The sequence below is a fragment of the Moschus berezovskii genome, chromosome 27 (genome assembly GCF_049115385.1).
Source record: "Moschus berezovskii isolate FMDL1 chromosome 27, NW_MosBer_1.0, whole genome shotgun sequence".
NCBI lineage: Eukaryota > Metazoa > Chordata > Mammalia > Artiodactyla > Moschidae > Moschus > Moschus berezovskii.
The window spans coordinates 36,416,001-36,441,456 of record NC_142486.1 but is presented as its reverse complement, the minus strand read 5'-3'; the positions used below and the strand labels follow the sequence as shown (position 1 = coordinate 36,441,456).

Genomic DNA, 25,456 nt, shown 5'->3' with positions numbered 1-25,456 from the left:
TATTCCAAGGAAAGGGTCAGAAAAACTTCATTCCTCTTTTTTTTTTTTTCCTTTTCACTGCAACACTATCACATCTTGGAAGCCTTCTGACTAGATCCTCTCCCTTTTCCTAGATCAGAGGTGGGTGTTACCAACTCTTACAGTGACACTTGCAAGTACAATGCAGACAAGAGGCATCGCTTATTAATCACGGTGTTCTTTTCCACTCAGCTTTCAAAGAGAACCTCAGAATCCTTCTCAACACAGTGTTGTAGGCTGCCATTTTTAATCAACCAAAGGTGAAACAGATCATCACTGTAGGTGTTTTCTGGTGGTTTCCGCCAGAGCTAAGCCATAGCATTTAGGAAAGGAGTTGACAACAAGGAAGACTCGCTGTTTCTGATGCCCATGGGGGTGAGATCCGCTATCGTCCCAGGGGACGTGTCGATCAGGCAGCCACTTCCGTTTCTGTATCTTCATGATAATCACATATCTTGGGAAAGTCTTTAGGAAGAGGATCATAAAACCAGGCATTGCCTAACAGCGGGTGATGGCGTGACTTGCTAAGAATGTGCTTCTAATGCATTTTAATGACATGCTTTATAATATCTTATTAAAGATTATAAGAGCATCTAATAATCATTTAATAAATATTAATGAAGCATTTACAAATTGCACCTTAATTTACAACACTGGCTTTCGTATTCTTCCCTGGACATTATCACACGGGGACATGGTGGCTCCGACAGGGACCACCATAGAGAGTCTAGTTCTGTGTCACTGCGCCATCTTGGTAGCGTAAGTGATTTTTTAAAAATAATAATTCTTGGAGTGCAGTTCAGTGCAATGAAGCTTGATACCCAAAGCAGTTTTAGCAATTATTATTCTGTTTGGGGAACATTAAAACATAATCTACCATGAATTTATAATCCATAGCTTCTCTCTCATGCATTTAAAAAAAGAAATAATAGGCAATAATTAGAGCCCCTCGTGCAAAGACTCCCGGACAAGTTGGCCAGCGCCCTGTCCCTCCCTGGCTGTTAAGCTTTTGAAGCAGCGGATTCAAGGTTGAGTTCAGAGCCCTCCCCTGCAATTTCCTCTGGATCTTGCTGCAAGCTGGTTTTCATACCTGAAGTCACAGCTCAGAGAAATCCACAGCCAGGAAAATCCACAGCCAGGAAGGACCCTTGGACATCGGCCTGTCCACCTCTACTCTTTGGAGAGGAAGAAACAGGCCCAGAGAGGGGATGGGCCATCTGGACCTGACCACACAGTAAAGGAAAAGCCTGGATGGGACCCGATCCCAGGGACTGAGATGGGCAGTCCCGTGAATCCCACACCCGCAGCCTAGGAGAAACGGCCTGCACTTGGAGGGACACTGGGGTCGAAGGTGGCACCGCCTCCTCGGAGGTCCTGGGCAGTGCATGACTTCAGGACCAGAGTCGTTGCCCGCAAAGTACCGGCCGCGCCTGGACCACGAGTATCCGCGGGCTCCTCCGTACTAAGAGCAGTTGGCCAGCAGATGGCGCTGCAGGGATTGGAACTGCAGCGCCCGCATCCTACGGCGGCCCGGGGCTGGGCCGGGATGCTTTGGCCCTGCAACAGGGGCTGTTTGGAAAGAGGGTCTCCCTCCCGCCTGCAGGGACTGGTGGACCCCCGAACCCCTGTGGGGATTGCCAGCCTAGCCTGGGAGAGGGGATCAGGGCCAGGGTGAGCTGGTGCGGGCACCGGCGGACACGCACACTGGGGCTCAGATTCGGTTCCCCGTGAGAAGTCCAGGGAGCTTGTTCTTCTGGCAGGACTCGGCCAGGGCTCAGGGTGAAGGTGTCAGCCGGGCGCCCTACCTCCGCGTTGGGTCTTCCTAAAACCCACCTTCTGCGGAATCTCTCTAAGGAACGTGAACACCCTCCTTTCCAGGGAGGCGCGAGGCCAGTGTTTAAAAGGCTGATGCTTCCTCTTCCCCTTTCCTGACTCTCAGGCCTGGGCCTTGCCACCAGCCTGTGTTCGACGTGTTTTAATTAATAATTTCATTTATGTGCTCATGACAATACGGTTTTGCAAAGGAGTTTGATTTGCTTTTCAAAACTGCAGAATTAAAGGGCAGAGTGGGGTAGCCCTTGCATTGTTGAATACATTGACTGTCTTCTGTTCTTGCCTCTCTCCTACATCCCCAGCAGAATGCTCAATCTCCTCTCTCTCTGCCTCTTACATACACACACGCAGCAGCAGTAGCACTTAGAAGCCTCTCTCCCTTTCCTTCTCTTTGAAGCTGTGGCATTTCTGCACCAGATGCAGAGAAGATGGAAGAGCCTGGATCCCCTGGCTAGGCAGGCTGACCCATCACATACTCTCCCTTCACGTCTCAAATAACGTAGCCCCTTATACCTGTGGGCTCTCTCCCTGCCCCCTTGGTTCTCAGGCTCTACCTTCCAGGTGCCAGCTTCATCACCTGTTGTTGTACAGTCCCTCAGTCACGTCCGACTCTTTGTGACCCCGTGGACTGCAGCTCGCCAGGCTTCCCTGTCCATCACCAACTCCTGGAGTTTACTCAAACTCATGTCCATCACTGTCTTCCGGCGTTTGCTCAACTCGTGGGGATGCCATGCAACCATCTCATCCTCTGTCATCCCCTTCTCTTCCTACCTTCAATCTTTCCCAGCATCAGGGTCTTTTCATATCAGGTGGCCAAAGTATTGGAGCTTGAACTTCAGTTTCAGCATCAGTCCTTCCAGAGAATATTTAGGATGGATTTCTATTAGCATCACCTTTAAATCAAATTTAGAGAAAGTTGACCCGTGGCTCCTGCTGTTCCAGAAGTTACAGTCTTCTAGTTGGGAGGGAAGGATTTGCCTAGAGCAGCCTGTGCTGTGCCTGGGGATACAGGGGCAGCCGGGTCAGCTTCTGGACCTTCTCGGCCTTGGAGTCTGAGGTCTGGCAGCCCCTCAGCCCCAGCCCACATGGCCCTGTTGTCTCTGGGCAGCAGGCCCCATACTGATAGCCCAAGGGCTTCTAGGTTGCTGCCTCTCCAACTTCTTTGCCTGAAGCATCTTTAGTAAGTATCTGTTCAATTAATAATCAAGGAAATTAACAGAGAGGATGAACCATCTTTCTGAATAATTTTTATTGTTCAGTCACTCAGTCATATCCAACTCTTTGCGACCCCATGGACTGCAGCCCACCATGCTTCCCTGTCCTTCACTATCTCGTGGGGTTCGCTCAAACTCATGTCCATTGAGTCAATGATGCCAAAGTTTGTTTTGCAAGCTTAATATAGTCTGTGCCAGGAACTACTCAAAGTGATTTTTACATATAAACTTGTATATGCCCAATAAAAACCCAATAATATATACTGTCGATATTCCCCCATCACACACACCCCCTTTTTTTTTAATTCAGGTGCAATAGTAGAGGTGGAAATTGGTTAAGTAACTTATCCAAGGTTACAAGTAACTTATCCAAGAGATAACAAGTAAGTGGGTTTCAAACCCAAGCAGTCTGACTCCACAGTTTTGTTCTCTTTTTTCTTCTCTAAATGTCTCCACTCAACTTCCTCTTATCCTTAATCTTTTTCTCCTCTGACCAAGACTGACTAACTTACTTAGATTAAACCCAGGCAGGGAACTTCCAAGCATGCATAGAATTTAATCCCTGAGGCCCACCTTGCAGAACTCAGCTTTCAAAGGACATGGCAGGCAGGTTTCCGGATGAAAGAAGAATAGTGAAATTATTTCATTTTACCAGGAAAATGAATAGATTCCTTTCCTTTCACATCTGTAACCTATAATTGTGTTTTGAGTGTTAAAGTTGCAGAAGAAATAAAAAGGAGGAAAGGAAAAAGAGAGAAGGAGGGAGAGGAGAAAGAGAAGGAAGGAAAGGAGGGAGGGAAGGAGAGAGGGCCGGAGGGAGGAAGCAAGGAAGGGGGAAAAAACAAGCTTTATTCCATCTCCAGCACAAAAACGGTGTTCACAGCCCTGACTTCTCATTTGCCTGTTGCTTGGCATGGTTTCACTGCCTCGAAGCCTGCAGAAATATTGGAAGTCAAGATCCAATATAATAATTGGCTTACAGATTTGAAGAAGGATAGACAGATTTTTCCATTTCCAAGATTCATTAGTCCAGCTCTCCATCTAATAGATAGGGCTGGCCCTGCGTGCTCGCCATTTTCTAATCAAATCGGCACACGGTCTGTGCTCTCTCTGGGTGGAAATGGACTGCTCTAAAATTGCTCTGCTTCTTCGTGTTCGGCTGGCGTTGGATGGGGTGGGATTTTTCTCACTGCTGCTTGATCATCTTAAACTCTTCATTTAATCACAATAAGGAGCTCCCACCTTTTAGAAAACTCAGCCAAACATCCTTATGACTTCTATTCGTCAAAGACTCCCAAAGGATGTTTCGGGCTCCTGTGTTTTTTGAAAATGTGAACCATCTGTGAACTATCAGAGCACTTGGTCTACCTAGAAAATCTGAGAGGAGTGTGGGGCTTGCTGATGGCAGCACAGAATACTTAGACTATACTGAAGTTTGCCATTAACAAAGAAAGCCACATGGCAGAGGCTGAGAGTGGGTTCTAGCAGCAGTATGATCACAGCTCTAACCCTTAGCTATGTATCTGTGGAAAAGCATTTAATATGCCTTGGTTTCCTTATCTGCAAGTTTAAATCCCATCAGCGAGCCTGCTGTTTGGAAGCCTGACCTCCAAATGAGCTTAACTAAGGGTCACTAGGGGCTTCCCTGGTAGCTCAGTGGTAAAGAGTCTGCCTGCAGTGCAGGAGATATGGGTTCAATCCCTGGGTTGGGAAGATCTGGAGGAGGGCATGGCAACCCACTCCAGTTTTCTTGCCTGGAGAATCCTATGGACAGAGGAGCCTGGCGGCTACAGTTCATAGGGTTGCAAAGAGTCAGACACGACTGAAGAGACTTAGTGTGCAGGCACGCTCTTCAACTCACTGCAGGAAGTTACATGCTTATTCAAGGAGCAGCTCTGGGACTCAAGCTCACCCTCTGCCTGACTTTACAGAGGGAAGTTTCCTCTTCATTGGAGAGGCCATGATCAGAATAGGAAAAGGACTCCAGCCCTTGTCATTTTTTAAAAAATGTGTTTATTTTTAATTCTCAGCTGTGTTGGGTCTTCATTGCTGCACCTGGGTTTTCTCTGCTTGCAGAGAGCATGGGCTTCTCACTGCAGGGGCTTCTCTTGTTGCAGAGAACAGGCTCTGGGGTGCGCAGCTTTCAGTAGTCGTGGCACCTGGAGTTTGTTGCTCTGTGGCACGTGGAATCTTCCCTGACCAGGGATTGACCCCGTGTCCCCTGCGTTGGCAGGCGGATTCCTGACCGTTGGACCACCAGGGAAGCCCAATGCTTGTCATTTGAGGAAGAATCGAGGAAATGTGGGTATCTGTCCTTGAAAAAATGCTCAAGGGAAGGAATCATGGGAATGGGGCAGAGTGGTACCCTAGAGAGAGTACGCATTGGGTCCAGCTTGCCTGGTGGGAGCAGAATCTGTGACGTTGCCTGTCTCAGAGCTGCAGCCAGGGTAGTGCCTTAGATGCCAGAGTGAGCAGAGAGGAAGTGAGTGGCAGGTGTGCTTCAAGGATGCGGCTACCACTCTAAGGGCAGAGAAACAGGAAGAACTAGTGGTCAAGAAAATGGACCCTAAGCCTTACTGCTTGGCCTTGAATCCTGGCTCTGCCGTTTATTTGCTGTGTCAGTTTGGGCAGATGGCTTAACCTCTGTGAGCACAAACTGGGGATAAAAAATCGTATCGGCTTTGGGCTTCCTTGGTGGTTCAGTGGTTAAGAATCAGCCTCGCAATGTAGGGGACGCTGGTTTGATCCCTGGTCCTGGAAGGTCCCACTTGCCACAGAACAACTTAGCCCATGTGCCACAGCGACGGAGCTCACACCTTGCTACTACTGCAGCCCACCTAGAGCCTGGGCTCTGCAACAAGAGAAACCACTGCAGTAAGTAGCTCAGGCGGTGTGATGAAGAGTGGCCCCCGGCTGGCCATATCTAGAGAAGGCCCACGTGCAGTGACGAAGATGTACCATGACCAAAAAATAAAATAGGTAAATAAATAATCTTAAAAAAAAATAGTATCGGCTTCATCAGCCACATGGGATGATTCGTTCTGATGAGACTGTGTGTGCAACGCCTGGGATTCAGTACATCTCACTGAATAAACACTGGTTGTTGTGATTATTTAAAATATTCTCTGGGCTCCCAAACATCATCCCAGGTATAACCCATGGCCCAGAGAACGCAGACGTCCCGTGTCCCGTCTGGCCATGGCGGTTCTCGCTTGCCTGCCTCACGCCCACGGAACCCTACCACCTCATCTGTGATGACCTGCAGTTCATCTCCTCCTCATTAGTGTAATTACAGAGACCTTCCCCTCTTCCAGGAGCACTGCCAGTGGCTGCTAAGCAAGCTTGCAGCCAAGTTGACTGGATGGGCTTCCTCATTATTTAGGGCTCTCATTATTGTCGTTAGCATGGCTTCCTAGATTCATTCAAGTCCAGGGAAGGACACTGACTCTCCTGTGCGTGTGCTTTAGTCCTCCAGTGGATTCTGGCAAGCTCTGGATGGCCACGATGTCTCCTCCTCTTGGTCCCCGTTAGAATCGAGGAAGGGAGCTTGGGATGGGAGTTGGGTCAGTACTGACCCATTGAAAGGGGCTGCCTTAGACATTTTATGAATTCATTGATTTCTCTCCGTTGTGCAGATGAGACCGGATGGCCAGGGAGTTGGGTGGGAGGTACACAGTGGATGAGCGGGCTCTGGATTCAGCTGATCTAGGTTCGACTCCTGGCTCAGCCTTTTCCTAACCCGGAGAAGGTAGTTTAGCTTCTCTAAACCTCCATTCTTTCATGAGACTGCCTAACACACAAGGCAGTGAATGTGGAATGAAGCAGGCAGAAGGTTAAGTCATACCTGATGCCAGAGGGGAGGGTCTGAGGTCGGGAGTAATCAACCTTCTAGGAGTCCCGGGTGAAAGTGAGAGAGGCTGAACCCCTTCTCTCTCCCTGCCTTCTTGCTGGGCTTCAGCTGAACAGAATGCGGCCACCTCCATGGCACCTCAGAAAGGCGGACAGAAAGAGGGCGGAGCAGATGGGGCTGCCTGGGAGTTCTGTGGCTTTACCTTCCAGGAAATATCTGGAGATGTCTCTGGGCATCCATCCTTTTGGTACCCAACACATGTAAGATACGGGACTTCCTAGGGGGCGCTAGTGGTAAAGAACCTGCCTGCCAATGCAGGAGACGGAAGAGAGGTGGGGATTTGATCCCTGGGTTGGGAATGATCCCCCAGAAGAGGACAGGGCAACCCACTCCAGGATTTGTGCCTGGAGAACCTCATGGACAGAGGATCCTGATGGGCTACAGTCCGCGGGGTGGCAAAGAGTCGGATATGACTGAAGTGACCTAGCACACACGCATGCTTATGTAAGATACAGGAGCACAGCTGCAAGAGGGTCCTTCTTGTCGGTGTACACAGGATCAGGGATGGCCCTGACCGGCAGTGAGGCCCCGACTTCAGTGACTCCTCTAGATTTAATCACCTGAGGAATTACCTGGGGTTCACCCAGGGTCTTGGAAAACCCAGATTGTGATTCACTTGCTCTGGAGGGCAGAGTTTGAGATGTTGCATTTCTAATTGGCTTCCAGTTAATGCTGATGCTGGTCCCATGGGCGCCACCTTGAACATCAGGGACCCGCAGGGCACTCCCAGGGGAAAGCACACCGGGCTTCTGCTCCGTGTGTCTCCTTCCTGGCTCATGATCACCCCTCCACTGCGGAGTTGGCCCATTTATCCTAGTTAAGGGGTTCTACTGTGCCCGGTGATTATCCCTCGTGACGCTGATTACGTTATACACTCAAATAAAATGCACCCTATCAAATGCACTGCACACAGAAAGAATATTTATGTGAATATTAAGTACAAATAAGACCTCCCCTGGGATTATCTCAAGGAACATTTGCAGAATTTAATTGCAGGGATTTTTTTGTTGTTGTGTGTTTTTTTTTTTTTTTTTTACCACTCAGGTTCTTTCAGAACGCCACTTGTGAAAATATTTTCTTTCCGAAGGTAAAGCCGTGCTCTGCTGGTTTATTATTATTATTATTTTAAATCTGAAGAGCTCGCGGAGCTTACTCATTACTTCCAGTGTCTAATTAATACTAATGGTGACAAAGCAAACAGCCAGATGACCTAGATTTTCAATTGCTTGCAATTTCCATGAATGGCTCCTTGTTGCTTTAGAACTTTTGGGGACCTAGTTCTTTCAGTAAAGATTCTTTAAGTTTAGGGTTTGAAGAGCTCATTTTTTCATGAAGCATTCGTCTTCCATTCTCCTTCCATTAAGCTTTCCAGAAAGGGTGTGAACACACACACACACACACAGCAACAATAACCACCACCACCCAGGCAACCCTTTCAGACAACTGAACTGGAAAATTAGAAAATGAATACTCCTCAAGCTTCTCCAGCTACAGAATTGTTCCCATTTCTTAAATGATGACATTTTGTAAAGTCACAGATCAGAAAGGGAAAAGACCTCTTAAAACTGTGTAAAGATTTCTTCAGATGCAGAAGGCAGCTCTGGCTTAGAGAGCCAGCCAGAGCTGCCTTCCACTGGAAAGTCACTTATGTTCCTATTTCCTTGTCTTAAAAATTGGTTCAGTGGGACTTAGTTCACCTCACTTTTTTTTGTCTTTCTAATAGTAGAGGTGGTTGTTACATGATTTATTTCTGTTGACACACTCTACGATCTATAGAGTGAACTTTTAATGTCACAGCACAAAACTTTCAGAAGTATCAGCCACTTTTTATAACCTTGATTTTTCTACCACTGGGGTATTTTCCACCCAGAATCTAAGCACAGAGCTGAGCCGATTCAGGCCATTCTCAGTTTGTAAAAAGAACAGATAACAACGGCAAACAGACTTGGACTACAATTCAGTTTCTTACATTGAAAAGGCACTTTGGGACTTCCATGGTGGTCCCGTGGATAAGACTCTGCCTGCCAATGCAGGGGACATGGGTTCAATCCCTGGTCCTGGAAAATGCCACATGTCTTGGGCATCAAAGCCACCACAGCTACTGAAGTCCGAGAGCCTCGAGCCCCATGCTCCACAACAGGAGAGGCTACTGCAATGAGAAGCCTGCCCACCGCACCTAGAGAGAGCCCCCACTCACCGCACCGAGCCGCGGCAAAGACCCAGCACCGCCAAAAATAAATAAATACACACATATTTTTCAAAAGGCACTTTAACAGTGCTTTCTGTAGGTTGCTTTTCTGGTTGCTTTGCAAATATGGACTCTTTCAAATCCTATGATGACCCTTAGGGGTGAGGCCCAGCTGCGAAATTTGTTCAAGGTTCCTAAGCTAATAAGTAGCAGCGTTGAGATTTGAACCTTGCAAGTCTCGTTTATAGAGTTTATCCTCTGAACAGAAGATGCCTCTCAAATGTCTTTCAATTAACAGGATCAGGATGACTGCCCAGATAAGGCCGTGGCCTGTGTGTTTCTGCTGAATCTGTTTAATTGGGATGTAGATGACAAAAATATCAACTTCTCAAGAAATCATCATCAGATTTTGCAACATCTAACCAGAAGGGGGAAAAAAAGTCTAGTTAAAACATCTCAATTTAAAAATGTCTTGAAAACTGTATTCCATCTAAGCAGAGGTATGCAAATGGTATGTAAATCACCCACCTGGCCCTCCCCACTCTTTCTCACCTCTGGATGTGGAGAGAGGGATGCTGGGAAAATCTGAGTTGAGAGCCCTGTGCTATATAATCAGAGTTCTCTGGCTATAAGGTAATGATGGTCCCAGGGGACTGGTTCAGGGACATATGCCAAGCCCTTTTAGTTCCTCAGGACATTTCGGTGAGCGTTCAGATTTTCTTGGGCTGAGCAAGGGATTGGGGTGGAGTTGGGGGAGCAATTATAACCCTTGATTATGAAGGGGAAAAGTGGTGATTGCTTCTGCATTGGAAACAAATAGAAATCATCTTCGTAATAACTACAATTGTTTTCTCCCACCCTCCTATGCCTCGATTCACAAAATACCTTATTAAATCTGGAGAATAAAAATATGCCTGGGGTAATGGTTTATTATTAGAATAAATAATAGGCACTAGGTCTCCCCCCACCTTGCAAGTTATCAGATGCAAAGACACTTTTCTGGTTTCGCTGCTAACTGTGCGTACATGTGTCAGGCCAGCCTGGCTCTTGATGGCCAGGGACTGCCCTCTCACTTCAAGACCAGCATCAAGCCTGAAATCAACAGCTCCAAGAGGTCACATCTTTGCAGGAAGCAGGGTGGCTGCAGGAAGCAGAATGGGATCCATGCCAGGGGCCACTTGTGACTGCCACCTCTTGCTGGGTGCTTGTCTGTCGAATCTGTCTGCCTGCACAGCCTCGTCCCAGATCTGGGGAACTTGTTCTGTTGCTAATGGGGTATTTAACAAGTGGGTTCATGGCGCAGCAAGTGCGAAAAGCATTTCCTCCAAAGAAAACAGCTCTTTAAAACCTGTTATTTGAGGCTCTCTCAAGTTCCGCAGGCATCCTGACCTCTGACACCCCTTTAATCAGATAACCAACACTTGACTCTCCCTGGTGACTCAGATCAGGAACAGTGGGTCTCCTGTGATCCATACCAACATCATCAAGCAGTATGGTTTTACTGGGACCAGCAGGAGAAGCGGTGCTCACTCAGAGGCATGTAGTGCTGGTATATACCATACTCAAGTCATTTAAGGGCTAAAAAATTCTAAGTCGTTTGAGATTTTCAGGGCATGCTTAATAAATTACCCCTAAGCACTGCTGGCCATCAATTAAATATGTTAGAGCTTTCAGTCTTCGAGTTTATCAGTTCATGTTTACATGTAAAGCCAACCAATTTTTTTTTCCCCAATTAGGATTTAGCCTTGCCACATTCTTTCTCATTCTCCTGACCTGCTTCGGCTCCTCTCGGAAACTGGCACCTTTACAAAATCAGATGAGATTTTATCAGCAGATTGTGGTTCTCCCTGAGGTTAAAATGAAAATAGCGGGGGAGAGATGAGTGGATCCCCAAGTTCTCTCAAATGCATTTTCTTCAATAATACAACCTGAGTCAAAATCGAGTTAATTCATCATGACTGACCTCACTCGTTGTCGTGGCTTTTAGTTTTCATTATTTTTTCAATTGATTATTCCTCACTTCCTTTTTTGAAGCCTAAAGACTTACTACTTTCCCACGATATTTTTTTTCTTCCTTTAGACCAAAAAGAAACAACAGCCAGAACTATTGATGGGATCTATAGTTGCTTATAATATAATAGTTGCTCAGTCATGTCCGACTCTTTGCAACCTATGGACTGTGGGCCACCAGGCTCATCTGTCCATGGGATTCTCCAGGCCAGAATCCTGGAGTGGGTTGCCATTCCCTTCCCCATGGGATCTTCCCAACCCAGGGATCAAACCTGGATCTCCTGCATTGCAGGCAGATTCTTTACTGTCTGAGCTACTATATGCATATGCGTACATATTTTTATTTGTTGAGTATATGGAGGGATGAAAAGATGGAAAGACAAATAGATTTCAAACATTATCCTGATCTCTAGAAAGAGAAAACTGAATAAGACAGTTCTTTCCCTTGCAGATCCTGTCTGATGTGTGGGAGGGGAAATCAGGCTGGTAATAAGGTCAGGATAAAGCAGGAAGAACTAATAAGGGAGAGCTCCAAGTCAGGAGAAGATGAAAAAGGCTGAATCTGAGAAAGGTTCTGAGCCCTGTTGACTAGATGAAGACAGGAGATGGGGGAAGATGAATCCCCGCTATTAAACATCTTGTTCAACCAGGAGAGCGTAGGGTCTCATGCTGGAGTTTATTGCTTCAGTTTCTAACCTTTCATAAGTGCTTACTTGGCAGCCCTATCGAAAGTGGTATTTGATTCTCTGGAAGCATCTTAAAGGAACAGCACCAGACCGCCCACTTTTTTTTTTTTTTTCATTTAGGCTATAAAATTTATTGGTTTTGTGCATGAGTCCCATGGGAAGAAAAAAAAAAAAGCACATGCTAGTTTCCAGATGAAATGGCATTTAGTAAAGTGTACATTTAAGGTATTTTTCAGGGCTGGGTTTTAAAAAGTGCATGGGAAGGGTATTTCTTCATAACAGATGATAAAGAGTTATAATACAGGTGCCTCTTCTCCTGAACCTCTCCCATAATGGTGTTTGGGAAGTTTTTTTTTTGAGAACCTCATTAGATATGAAAGGGAAATTCTCTCAGTCATGTCCAACTTTTTGTGACCCCATGGACTATACACAGTCCATGGAATTCTCCAGGCTAGAATACTGGGGTGGGTAGCCTTTCCCTTCTCCACGGTATCTTCCCAATCTGGGGATTGAACCCAGGTCTCCTGCATTGCAGGTGGATTCTTTACCAACTGAGCTATAGTAATAACTTCTTAAGGCTTCAGAGCATCATCACAGTCTGCTTGGAGTTCTGTGTGATGACTACCACTGCAGCGGAAACACAGACCCGTGATGGGACTCAGACCATCAATTGGCAATTTGCACTTGATGACCTCTAGGTGACGAACAGGAGGTCACCTGCCACCAGAGCCAGAAGGTGTGGGTGTTACCAAGTTGATTTCTAAACAAAGAGGTGATGGCAGGTGTAGGTTCTATTAGGCAGCAGCAGAGTGTCTGGTGGGCTTCCCAGGTGGCGCTAGTGGTAAAGAACCCGACTGCCAATTCAGGAGACATAAGAGACCCTTATGATCCCTGGGTCAGGAAGATCCCCTGGAGGAGGGCATGGCAACCCACTCCAGTATTCTTGCCTGGAGAATCCCATGGAGAGAGGAGCCTGGCGGGCTGCAGTCCATGGGGTCGCAAAGAGTCCGATACAACTAAAGCGACTTAGCACAGCATAGCACAGAGGTGTATGGTGGAGATGACATCCAATTCACAAAGAATTTATGGCATGGGCAGGAACACCACCAAAGGAGAAGCTGGTTATCGTTACTAGAATATGAAGAATGTTACTAGAATGTAGATGCTGCCCAGGAAAAAGTATCACCACCACTCTTTAATTGCATCTCCCGTTTAGTTTATGTTTTACATGTAGATATGTGATCCATTTTGAGTTAATTTTTTGTATAAAGTGTGAGGTTTAAATCAAAGTGTTTTGTCTGTTTTTGCTTTTTGTTTTTGCTTTGCATACAGACATTCAGTTGTTCTAACACCATCTGTCTGGGGGCATGTCAGTTTCCATAGTATTAACTTTTAAGTGGTTACTCTAGAGATTATAATACATATACTTAACTTCTCTTAGTCTGCCTAGAATCAGGTTTTTCTTTTTTCAATATTTTGATTGGGATGTAGAACACTTACTGACATGTATGTTTCTTACCCTCCTATCTTGATGCTGTGTTTATCTTATATATTGCATATGTTGTTGTTTAGTCGAAAAGTTGTGTCCAACTCTTTTTCGAACCCATGGATGGTAGCCCTCCAGGCTCCTCTGTCCACTGGATTTCCAAGGCAAGAATACTTCAGTGGGTTGCCATTTCCTTCTCCAGGGTATCTTCCTGACCCAGGGATTGAATCTGAGTTTCCTGCCTTGGCAGGTGAATTTTTTACCACTGAGCCACCAGGGAAACCCTATATGTACATTGAAAACCAAATTAGACAATTTTGTAATTTGTTTGCTTTCAACCATTAAACATATTTGAGACTCAAAGGAGTAGACTGGTCTATTATATTCTCACTTACCCTTATATTTACCATTTCTTTGCTCTCATTTATTCTTGATGTTACAACTTCCCTTCTGGTTTCATATTCCATTTGTCTGGCAATTCCTGTAGCAGTTATTTCAGAGCAGTTCTGTTGGCAGAGAATGTACTTAGTTTCCTTAATATTTCAGAGTCATTTCTAAGGGATAGTTTCATTGGGATTAGAATTCTGAGTTGAATTTAGCACTTAGAAAATTGTGTGCCACCTCTTTCCTAACTCCCTGGTTTTTGTTTGCTTGTTAAATGAGAAATCCACAGTTATTAGAATCATTGCTTTCTTACAAAGAGAGCATTATTTGTTTGGCTGTTTTCAAAGTCCTCCCCCAACCTAGGTTGTAGAAGTTTGATTATATTTCTTTGTGTTTACCTCTTTGGGTTTGCTGAGTTTGTTGAATTTGTGTGTTTATATCTTTCGCCACGGAGAAGGCAATGGCAAGCCACTCCAGTACTCTTGCCTAGAAAATCCCATGGATGGAGGAGCCTGGTAGGCTGCAGTCCGTGGGGTCGCTAAGGGTCGGACACGACTGAGCGACTTCACTTTCACTTTTCACTTTCACACATTGGAGAAGGAAATGGCAACCCACTCCAGTGTTCTTGCCTGGAGAATCCCAGGGACGGGGGAGCCTGGTGGGCTTCCGTCTATGGGGTCGCACAGAGTCGGACACGACTGAAGTGACTTAGCAGCAGCATCTTTCGCCAAATGTGGGGAGTTTTAAGCCATTATTTCCTCAAATAATTTTTCTGTGGTGAACTTTGTTCTAGAATCCTTTATCCTAGGATTCCAGTGACATGAATGTTATAATTTTCTTCTGTTGTTACATATCCCTGGATTTCCTTTTCTTTTCTTTCCCTCAGTTTGTTTAGTTTGGATACTTTTTACTGACATCTACTCAAATTCACTGAGTTTTCTCCTGCTGTCTCCATTCTACATTTGAACTCTTTCAGTGATTTTTTTTTTTAATTTAGGTTATTGATTTTATAGTTCTAAAATTTCCATTTGGTTCCTCTTTATGTCTTCTATTTTTTTGCCAGTACTGTGCATTTTTTTTTCCTAAGTGTTAACCGTGTTTTCCTTTGCTTGTTGGAGTAATTTTATAACAGCTGCTTAAAATCTGTATTTGATAATTCCAAGTTACCATTTGCCTTTATTCTGGTCTGCTTTCCCGCTCCATCTATTTAATTTTCAGAGATTTTACGTATGTATTCTATTCAGATTTTATAGCGACATTGAGCAAGGGAGACAGGGTAATGCAGGCTTCCTCCATGTTAGCTAGAACTAGAACCTCATTACCTGCTTCACTTTATGTGATTATGAGAATAAGGCACACAAAATGAAAGTTCCCACTGTAGCCGCTTCAGCGTGTACAATGTAAGAGTATTAAATACATACACAACATTGTGCAACCATTGCTGTCTAGTTTCAGAACTTTCTCATCACTCCAAATATAGAAACTCCAAACCCGCAAAGCACCTACTCACCCCGCTTTGTTGTTACTGTTGGTTTTTAGTCACTAAGTCGTGTCCGACTCTTTTGCTACCCATGGACTGCAGCCCTCCAGGCTCCTCTGTCTGTGGGATTTCCCAGGCAAGGATACTGGAGTGAGTTGCCATTTCCTTCTCCAGGGGATCTTCCCTACCCAGGGATCAAACTCAGGTCTCCTACATTGGCAGGCGGATTCTTTACCACTGAACCACCTGGGAAGCCCTATTAGCCCTCTTTGCCCCCTTCCCCTGGCAACCACTAATCTGCCTTCTTTCTCTACAGATTTGTCCCACTTAACAGTTTGTGGAGATACAGGCTTTACTTATCATATGTACTTCCCACACAATAACGTTACCTATTTCAAGTATATGGCTCACCGTGAGTGTGTTTTGTATATTTAGACAATTGTACCCATTTCCTGTTTATAATTTTAAAATTGTAATTTTTTTTTTTAACTTTTCAGTGCGCTATGCAGCATGTAGGATCTTAGTTCCCCAACCAGGGATTGAACTCTGGCTCCCTGTGGTGGAAGTGTGGGATCTTAACCACTGGACCACCAGAGAAGTCCCTTCTTCCTTTTTAACATTTTGGAATATTTCCTCCCAGTCCTTTCCTCTTGTCTTTCTTCTTTTTCTTTACTAGTCAATGTCACTGTATTTTTAACACAAAACAAGAATCGCTTTTTTAGCTGCTTTTACTAAAGACTAAATCGCACCTTTTAAGCATTTTCCATCTCTCTGTTTTTTAAAACAGTCGTTCTAAATGCTGCCCATTTTGCCATCCTATCTATATACTATGGGACTTCCTTGGTGGCTCAGTGGGAAAGAATCTGCCTGCAGTGCAAGAGCTGCAGGAGACCTGGGTTTGATCCCTGGGTCAGGAAGATCCCCTGGAGGAGGGAATGGCAACGCACTCCAGTGCTCTTGCCTGGAGAATCCCATGGACAGAGGAGCCTGGTGGGTTGCAGTCCATATGGTCGCAAAGAGTTGGACACGACTGAAGCAACTGAGCACTCACGCACAGTAGTACTAAAATTTACTCTTAATTTTTTTCTATTATTACATATGGTAATATTTATAGCTTTTAAATAATGCTGCAGTTAATTGACACAAAAATAAACATTTGTGTGTAACTCTGTATTCTTAAGAGCTATTCTTAGAGGTGATATTTCTGGGTTAAAGGACACAGTAAAGCACTGATTTATAGATTCAGGCTCTGGCATATCCTAAGTAATGATTCCTGTTTTTATTTTAGAGAAAGTAAAAAAGAAACCTTCAATATAAAATATGTAAAATATACATCAAAAGTCAGCTCCTAAACCTTCTTCTCCTTTAGTATGTTTCAAAAACTCGCAATATATTGTCAGATGCTAGGTATCAGGGGTTGCCTCATTGGTGAAAAGCAACGCTAGAAATATACAGAATAAATTGTGAATGCGTACCCAAATTTCATTTTGGTTTTGTTGTTGGAGTTGAAGGTGGAGTCGGCTAGTCACTCAATCGTGTCTGACTCTTTGTGACCCCATGGACTGCAGCCTGCCAGGCTCCTCTGTCCATGGAATTCTCCAGGCAAGAATACTGGGGTGGGTATCCATTCCCTCCTCCACGGGATCTTCCCAACCCAGGGATCGAACACAGGTCTCCCAAGTTGCAGGCAGATTCTTTACCATCCGAGCCACCAGGGAAGCCCAGTCCCCATAGAGGGAGAGTGACCACAGGTCCCAGGTTGCCTTGTCACCCCCACATCACATCTACTGTCCCCAGGATAATCATTGCTAATACCCCACACACTCCTTTAACACCCATATATTTTTAGTTTTTTTAACTGGAGGATAATTGCTTTCCAATGTTGTGTTAGTTCCTGCTTTGCAGCAGCATGAATCAGCCTTATGTATCCATGTATCCCCTCCCTCTCGAGCCTCTCCCCTTCCTACCGCCCACTCCACCTCTCCAGGTCGTCACAGAGCACCGAGCTGCGCTCCCTGGGTCACGCAGCAGCTTCCCACTAGCTATCTGTTTCACACCTGGTAGCGTGTATATGTCAGTGCTGCTCTCTCAATTTGTCCCACCCTCTCCTTCCCACTCTGTGGATGGATTTGCAGGGAAGGGAGGGACTCACATATATATATATATATATTTTTTTTTTTTTTTTCCCCTGTCTGGTCAATAAATTATACGGTAATTCTAAAGACACATCCTTGCTTTTAAGAAGCACATTTTGGTAGGGCATGGCATAGGTATCACTAATCTTTTCCTGTTTTGAGCTTGTGGGAGATATCACAAGTTGATCAGAGTTCCCTTCTCTGATAAAAGCACTGATATCAGAATTTCCCCTGACACAGTCCTCAGGGACATACATACATGCATCTGGTTAGAACAGGACGATAAAATGTAACCCACTTGCCAGGTGATAGGTGATACTGTGGGCCCTTAGCATCAGCAAAGATGCTGTGTGCTGACCAGTGCTTATCCCTGACCATCTTTTTTCTTTACTTTTCATTTTATATTGGAGTATAGCCAATTATCAATGTTGTGGCAGTTTCAGGGGAACAGCAGTGGGACTCAGCCATACAAATACATGTATCCATTCTTTCCCCCAAACCCTCCTCCCACCCAGGCTGCCACACAGCATCGAGCAGAGTTCCCTGCGCTGTAGTCGGTCCTTGCCAGTTATCCATTTTAAATACAGCAGAGTGTCCATGTCGATCCCAAACTCTCTAACTATCCTTTCCCCTCTGGCAACTATAGGTTCATTCTCTGTTAGTCTCTTTCTATTTTGAAAGTAAGCTCTTGTGTATCATTTCCTTTTAGAGTCCACCTATCAGGGATGTCATATGATATTTCTCCTTCTCTATCTGACTTTACTTCAATCAGTATGACAATCTCGAGGTCCATTCATGCTGCTGCAGATGACATTACTTCATTATGTTTAATGGTTGAGTAAGTGGACCTTCCATGAAGAATGCCTGCACTTGTTGGGGCAAGAGGAAAAGCTTCGCCCGGTCCGATTCTACCTCCCGTGCCCTCCGTCACACCCCTCTCTTTATCCCCTTCAAGACTCTAACTCATCCTAGTTGTGTTTCTGGATCACACAATTGAAACTCCAAGAGAAGCGGAAGCTATTTGAACCTAAAGAAAACATTAAATGCATAATTAATTAATTCTGGGTCTGCTTTGAACCAAGTGATTAGAAGTAATTTTCCATTTTCTTTCATGCTGTTTTCATGCAGAACCGTCTGACTTCCCCCCTCTTTTTCTTCTCTTAGGTTTCAAGACAACAGATGAATTGTGAAAGAGAGCAGCTAAGGGTAGGTGTATCTGCTTGTAAAATTCTTCCTGGGTCTCGTTTCTGTGTGATAAGCAAAAATTTCCCTGTCTCTCCCCAGATGCAGGATTCTAAATAACGGGCTTCATCTTAAGACTGGTTGAGTTGAAAATATTTATCCCGGCTAATTTAGTATTGATTGAGTTGGTAAATACAGTATATCTTCTTTTGAAGTGCCATTATAGTAGGTATGGATTTTTTGATTTAGATTCAGCAATAAATACTTCTTTTCTGGAATTTGTTTGACATCATTGTACTCTTTTTATGGACGATACGAGGTCTAAGTAATAACAAAGGTCAAAAGAACGCCTTGCTGCCTCCTTAATGTGAACACCAGGCTCTTTGCTGAGTGGCTCAAATGCTCTGTGGCTGCTAACTGGGGTGGGCGAGCTGCTACTAAGTCAAGGACATTCTCTAGGAGAATTTGAGTCCTCCCTAGACCTTTTAGTTTTAGTGGCATGCGTGTGTCTAGGAGGAGACAGAATTTTAAACCTCAAATGCAATTTACCTTCCTAAAAATGAAACTCTCTCAGTGCTGAAATGCATTGGTTGTAAACAGTGTTGCCTCGATAGTGAAGCTGGGTGGCTTTGTTCTGCCTGAAGGTGTCATGGTTGAGATCCTTGATGGCCTGGGTATGGTATTTTAAGAAATGTCTGGGTTGCCTCCCCCACCCCCCATTTGTGTTTTTAAAAAAATGCATCATGTTTTGGATGGATGAATGTGAAGTCATCGTCGGCCTGTCTTTAATGTCACTGGTGGAAATTGGCAATTTTCACTGGGCTGTGTGCTGTATAGTCATGTTTGTTATAAAAACTAAAGGAATCTGTTACTTTTAAAATCATAACAGCAAGGTTAGGGGTTAAGAAAGCCTTGTGCTCGAAGAGAGCTTCCAGCCGCCTAGTTTATTGAAGCATTCTCATGTTGTTTATACTCTGCCTTGTAACTTTTCAGAGCCTTTACTTCCTGCCAGTCTCAAGATGACAATGATTTGCAGAGTTATTTCCATTTTACAATAGCTTTTGGCATCAGGTGTGTTAAATCCTGATGTAAAACAAACAACAAAATCCAGTTGCGTGGAACGGAGAGCTGGTGGGTTGAAGCTTTCTGCTTTTATGCATATTTATTGTATGTGGCGTCCTAGCACGGCCCCATGGATTAACCTCTCATCTCTCCCCACTTCACTCCTAAGTACCTGCTCCTGCATTAGCTGTGACTTCTTCATGAAACAGCCTTCAAGACGTTTTAAGCTTTCCTGAGGTCTCTTATTGCTTTTCCCTGCAGTCTGAATTACTGGTTCATCCTAGTAAATAATGTATTGCAACTTCAGATTTCTCTTCCTGTTTAGATGGGGACGATGTGGCCAGAACTAGGTCAGAGCTAGATAAAGAGGAATGCGTGCTTTTTTTTTTGTCTCCAGGAGACCTTGATAAATTCCTAGAATTAAGAAAAAATTGAAATCTCTATGGCAAATGAGACTCCCCCGGCAAATTAAGGACACAGGAGGTAATGAAGTGCTTGTGTGCAGTTGGAGGGCTTTATTATTTTGCATTGACGGGGGTACTGTCAACAGGGGTGTGGCTGAAGAACAAGAATGGAACACACACCCCCCACACACACTGTTGAATACATTTCAAGCTGTGATTTGATATGCAGAGTCACACAGTTAACTCTAAACTGGTGCCCCAATAGCCCTGTATAAGACCATCCCTGATACCACGGACGGGAGCTTTGTCGTTGCTGTTGTAGTCTGCTTTTACATTTTAAAGTAATTTATGTTTTGAATCAATAGATACATTCCAATCGATGGGAAACACATTTATGGGGTTTGAAATTTAAATGAATGCCCAAGGGAATGCAGTGAAAATTTCCCTTCCTATTTGAATCTTAGGCATCCAGTTCCCTCCTGGGAGACACCCAACTGTTACTAGACTCTGTCTCATCTTTGACAGCTGTGTCTTGTCTATGGATATGTGTTCTCCATCTCCTTTTCTCCTTTTTCTCTCTACCTGATCCCTCCTTTCCTTTTAGTCCTCTCTTGCGTTTAAGACTCTGCCCTCCTAGTACCTGAAAAGAAAACTTTCCTGAGGAAGGTGATTGTTTTTTTGTTAGGGAGACACACTTTTGGGGTGTTCCTGAAAAGAAATCTGGTTCTCATCTGAAATACCTGGCTATTTTAATGAAATGAGGTATTTCTTTTTTTTCCTTAGAAAAAGAGGTAGTGGGAGAAATATATATAGTGGTTTATTTACCAGCATCATTGAAGGGTGTCTATCTGCCAGTCTCACTTCTTAAAATATGTTTTAAATACAGCAAACTGCATTTGCAGTCCAGGATTATTGGACCACAGCCATGTTGCCAAGTTTCTATCCCTTCACCAGCACATTGTGTTATGTTGTCAGATTTCAAGGAGGCAATTGGATGGTTATACAATGTACCCCTTTATCTTGGCCTCCTGGAACATCAGATAATACAAAAAGATGCAGCTACTCAGCTATGTTTTGTGCATGGAGACACCTGTAGGTATTGGTACATACAAAACCCCTCTTGTTCTCCTTTTCTCACAAATCCTATTTTTTTCCCAAAAAATTCATTCTGTGAGGTACTTATTCTAAAAGATATTACAAAATCTTAAAAATATTCTTTACTCAATTCATTATGTTAAGGAGAGTTAAACTTACTTTCTTTTAAGCTGCAGGACTTCTCAGAGCCTTTAATGTGCAAAAACAAAATACAGGGATGGTGATAATACTCATTATTAAAATTATTATTTTTTTAATTGTAGAAAAATTACTTTACAATGTTGTGATGGTTTCTGCCATACAGGAACACAAATTAGCCATAGTTATACATGTATAACCTCCTCATGAGCTTCCCTCTTCTCTCTGTATGCCATTTTTTGCAAACTCTTCCGATCACAGACCACTTGGGGATGCAGAATACACTCTGAGAAACACTTGGAAAATTATTGCAGTTTTCGTTTTTCCAGTTAGAATGTTACTGTCTGAAATTTACAACAAAGCTAAGCATTCTTTAAACCATAAAAATATTTGGTCACCTCCAAATTTCAGTGTTGATCCAGTGGATTTGGGGGTAGGAGGCAGTGATCTAGAATCTTTGTGCCTCTCTTAGTCTTTCTTTCCTTCTTCCCAGAGGAAGAAGCAGCATCACATGCTAGACACAGCATTCTCATCAGAAGAGAAAGTGAAGAGGAGCTTTTTCCTCAGTGCTTTTGCTTTTGATTGGAGGAAAATCATTCCCGGAAACCGTCTAGCCAGACGTTCTTTTTCATCTCATTGGCCAATCACCATGCCAATCACTGCCAGAGTGACCTGGGAGATCAGTGATTGGCCACAGCGACCATGATTTCCACTCCCTCCCCCCCGCCCCCCAGGGACAGGCACACCGGAAGACAATAGGATTTCCTTAAGCAGGAAGAAGAGGAGCATGTTGTTGGTGGAGTTTCCCGATAGAGTCGGCCATGAAAGGAATCCCCATGAGTCTTCTCTGTCACTCATGCTGCTGGTTTCCTGTCCACCCCTTTCACCAGGCACGTAGGACTCCGGGAACCACACTTACATCCTCAGCTATGCCCGAACTCTGGCTCGTGGAATCTGAAACAGGTGCTTTCTCTGCCAGTCTCAGGGATCGCATCTCCCCATCCTAACCGCCTTTTCCACCCAGCTTGGCACTCTCTTTGTATTTCACCTTATGTTCTTTGGAACCATCCTGGATCCTGTCTTTGCTGATTTTCCCTCATCATCGGGTATCGGCAGCTGACCAAAGACCTCACTCCAGGACCTAGCTCAGCCCCAGACATATCCATGAGTTACTGGCCTCTACTCCTCCCAAGAGAAGGCCTCCAGCCAGTCATTATGAGCGATGACTCACCCTTCTCGGAAGGCTATTGGAATTACTCTCCTTGCCAGTGAGCAAACAACAGAACAGAAAACCTGTTCATTCCTCCATCCTAAATGTCAATCTAGAGTAGGCTAAGCCTTCCTCTAGTTTATGTTTTCAGACTGTTGCTGGATCCCTTTGGGGTGATAGCTCACAGGGGCTCACCATGAATCTGTGCGTTGAAAGTTCTCTTGACACTGTGGGCTGCAAATACCCAGGTTTGCTGCCGACTGATGCCCAACAATGCCAGTTGGACAGTTGTCATAACCCATCCATCAATATTTACCTCTCCAGCACCTGAAACCAATAAAGTGAGTGAAAGTCGCTCAGTCCATGGAATTCTCCAGAACAGAATGCTGGAGTAGGTAGCCTTTCCCTTCTCCAAGGTATCTTCCCAACCCAAGGATCGAACCCAGGTGTCCCACGTTGCAGACAAATTCTTTACCAGCTGAGCCACAAGGGAAGCCCCCAAAAGGGAAGCCAACAAAGAAACAAACAACCTAGAGAGAAATTGCATGATTTTAGTACATTATTGTCACTCTCATCCGTCTCCCAGCGGGGAAGATTGTATGGTCATAGAATCCAAAAATCATTTTTATTTGCATTCATATAAAATACTTGGTTACAAAGGTATCTTTTGTGCTGTGGCTATCAGCTATTGGATTTGGATGGGGGGCTGTTGAAGAAGTTTGGTCAGATCACTACCAAGCAGGTGAAGGTTTGGTTCCCAGGTGGCTCAGAATCATCTGTGGACTTAAATTTTACCTGTAATATGGCAGATGAATATCATGGGAGGCAGCACAATTTGAGTGGTTTGGGGTGGTTAGGAGCTCTGGTAATGGGCTTAGGTCCTGTCTCTCTATGCTTGAGTTTCTCTACGTGCAAAATAGGGAGACTTTCTCAAAGGATTGTTGATTGAATTAAATGACTTTCATAAAGCACTTCCCCGAAAAAGTATACATTCATGATCAACAAAGTTCTCCATTATTGATCTAACACTCTTCCCACTGGTCCTCTCATCCCTCTTCCCACTAGGAAGGGGTGTGAGTGTGTTTAGTTGCTTAGTCATGTCTGATTCTTTGCGACCCCATGTACCCCACCAGGCTCCTTTGTCTATGAGATTTTTCAGGGAAGAATACTGGAGTAGGTTACCATTTCCTCCTCCAGGGGATCTTCCTGACCCAGGTATTGAACCTGCGTCTTCTGTATCTCCGGCATTGCAGTAGGATTCGTTACCCTCTGAGCCATCAAGGAAGCCCTTCCGCTAGGATTAGCAGGCCAGAAAATGTGCTCAGAGTCTGTCTGTCCCCATGCTACCCCCAAACTAAAAAATAATAATAATGATTCAGAGGATTGTTTCTGTACCTGATGGTAATGTCTTCAGAAGAAAACCACCCCTTACTTAGTTAGCAGATGATAGAAACTGGCTTGGGCCAGCCTAAGCAGAAAAGGCAAGCAATCAGGCCTCACAAGGAACAGAGCTTAGAAGCTGAAAGCTCTCAGGATTCAGGCAGCTTTTTCCTACCTCTTCTGTTTGGTTATCCTTGTGGGTCCACTCTTTTGTTTTGAGGGCTCTCTTCACCTTCTTTAGGCACATGGCACTTTCCAGCCGCTCAGATTTACGCAGCCTTTGTTCCCACAGGTACAGGGACTGAGTGTTCATGAATCCTGATTGTAGGTTTCCTGGAAAAGGAATCTGGTTGGCCCACCCTTCGGTCAGTTCCTCACTCTGGTCCAATCAGCTGTGTTAAAGGGGCGTAAATAAAGCTAGTTGCCCAGGGTCAACTACCGAGGGATGACTGAATAAGCTGAGAAAGAAGATCATTGCCCCCGAGTAAATATCCCCAAGGATGTTTGCTATACTTTCCAAACTTGGAGGCCAGAGCTGAGCAAAATAAGTATGCTACAGTAGCATACTGCTGGGAAATAAGTATGCTGCACCCTACTTAAGGGCTTCCCAGGTGGTTCAGTGGTCAAGAATCTGCCTGTCAATGCAAATTCAGTCCTTGGGTCAGGAAGATCCCTTGGAGAAGGAAATGGCAACCCACTCCAGTACTCTTGCCTGGAGAATCCCATGGACAGAGGAGCCTGGCGGGCTGCAGTCCATGGGGCCTCAAGAGTCAGAGGTGACTTAGTGACTAAACAATATCATCCTACTCATAGCTCAGTGTTTCCCAAAGTGTGAGATGCTTTCCAGGCATGATCCAGCCCCCAGGTGGTAAACGACAAGTCAAAGGGAAATGATGAATCACTTAGGAAGTTACTCCCTTTTCAGTTCTTTCTCGATCCTCTTTATGTCAATGAGAAACCCTGCTTAAATGAGGAATCTTTAATAAGTCTCTACCAATCTCTAAGCTTTTTTTTTTTTAACAGAAACGGAGCATGCCTCAGGCTTAAAGCCTGCAGCAGCCAAGGCATCTATCCAGACTTTAAAAACACTGTTTGCAAAATATCATAGTTAAGAACAAGGGGCCTGGAGCTAGGCCTGCTGAGATAAAAATCTAGACTCTGGGATTTAGCACTTAAGCGTGTTACTTAAATTTTCTCTTCCTCCAATTCTTCCTCTTGTAATGGAGATTATAGCTGCACGCATTTAATCAGTTGTGTGTATGTTTGTGCGAGCAAACAAAGATTAAAATAATTAATGCATATGAGGTGCATTAGTGTCTTAGAACAGTGTCTGGTAAAGGTTGGCAGTAATTATTACGTATTAATTTTTTTCTATTAACTTACATTCATGACTGTAGATACGGTTTTCTGTTTGCAGCGTCAACACAAAGTTTCTTTGGCAAGTACATCTATTTAGGTTAAAAACGAGTTGCTTTAAAGATAAATATTAACTACATAATGTTACAGATTGCCTGCAGTTATGACAAAAATCGTGACACTGGAATGCAAATGACGGAAGTTTTAGAAACACTAAAATGATAGTGCCAGCCTTGTGAAAGATGTTGTTGAGCAGATCTGCCTTATCAATATTTAATTTGCCAG

At 44.5% G+C, this 25,456-nt stretch overlaps 1 protein-coding gene across 1 annotated transcript in view; it reads left to right on the top strand.

Moving 5' to 3' along the window:
• Positions 1-18,732, top strand: part of LOC148773694 (uncharacterized) — a 1,710,192-nt gene extending 1,691,460 nt beyond the window's left edge. The window contains exon 7 of the mRNA XM_088833129.1: positions 18,509-18,732. Within this exon, the coding sequence (XP_088689255.1) occupies positions 18,509-18,646 (138 nt within the window). The 3' untranslated portion in view covers positions 18,647-18,732. The remainder of the gene's footprint in view (positions 1-18,508) is intronic.
• The last annotated feature ends 6,724 nt before the right edge of the window (positions 18,733-25,456 follow it).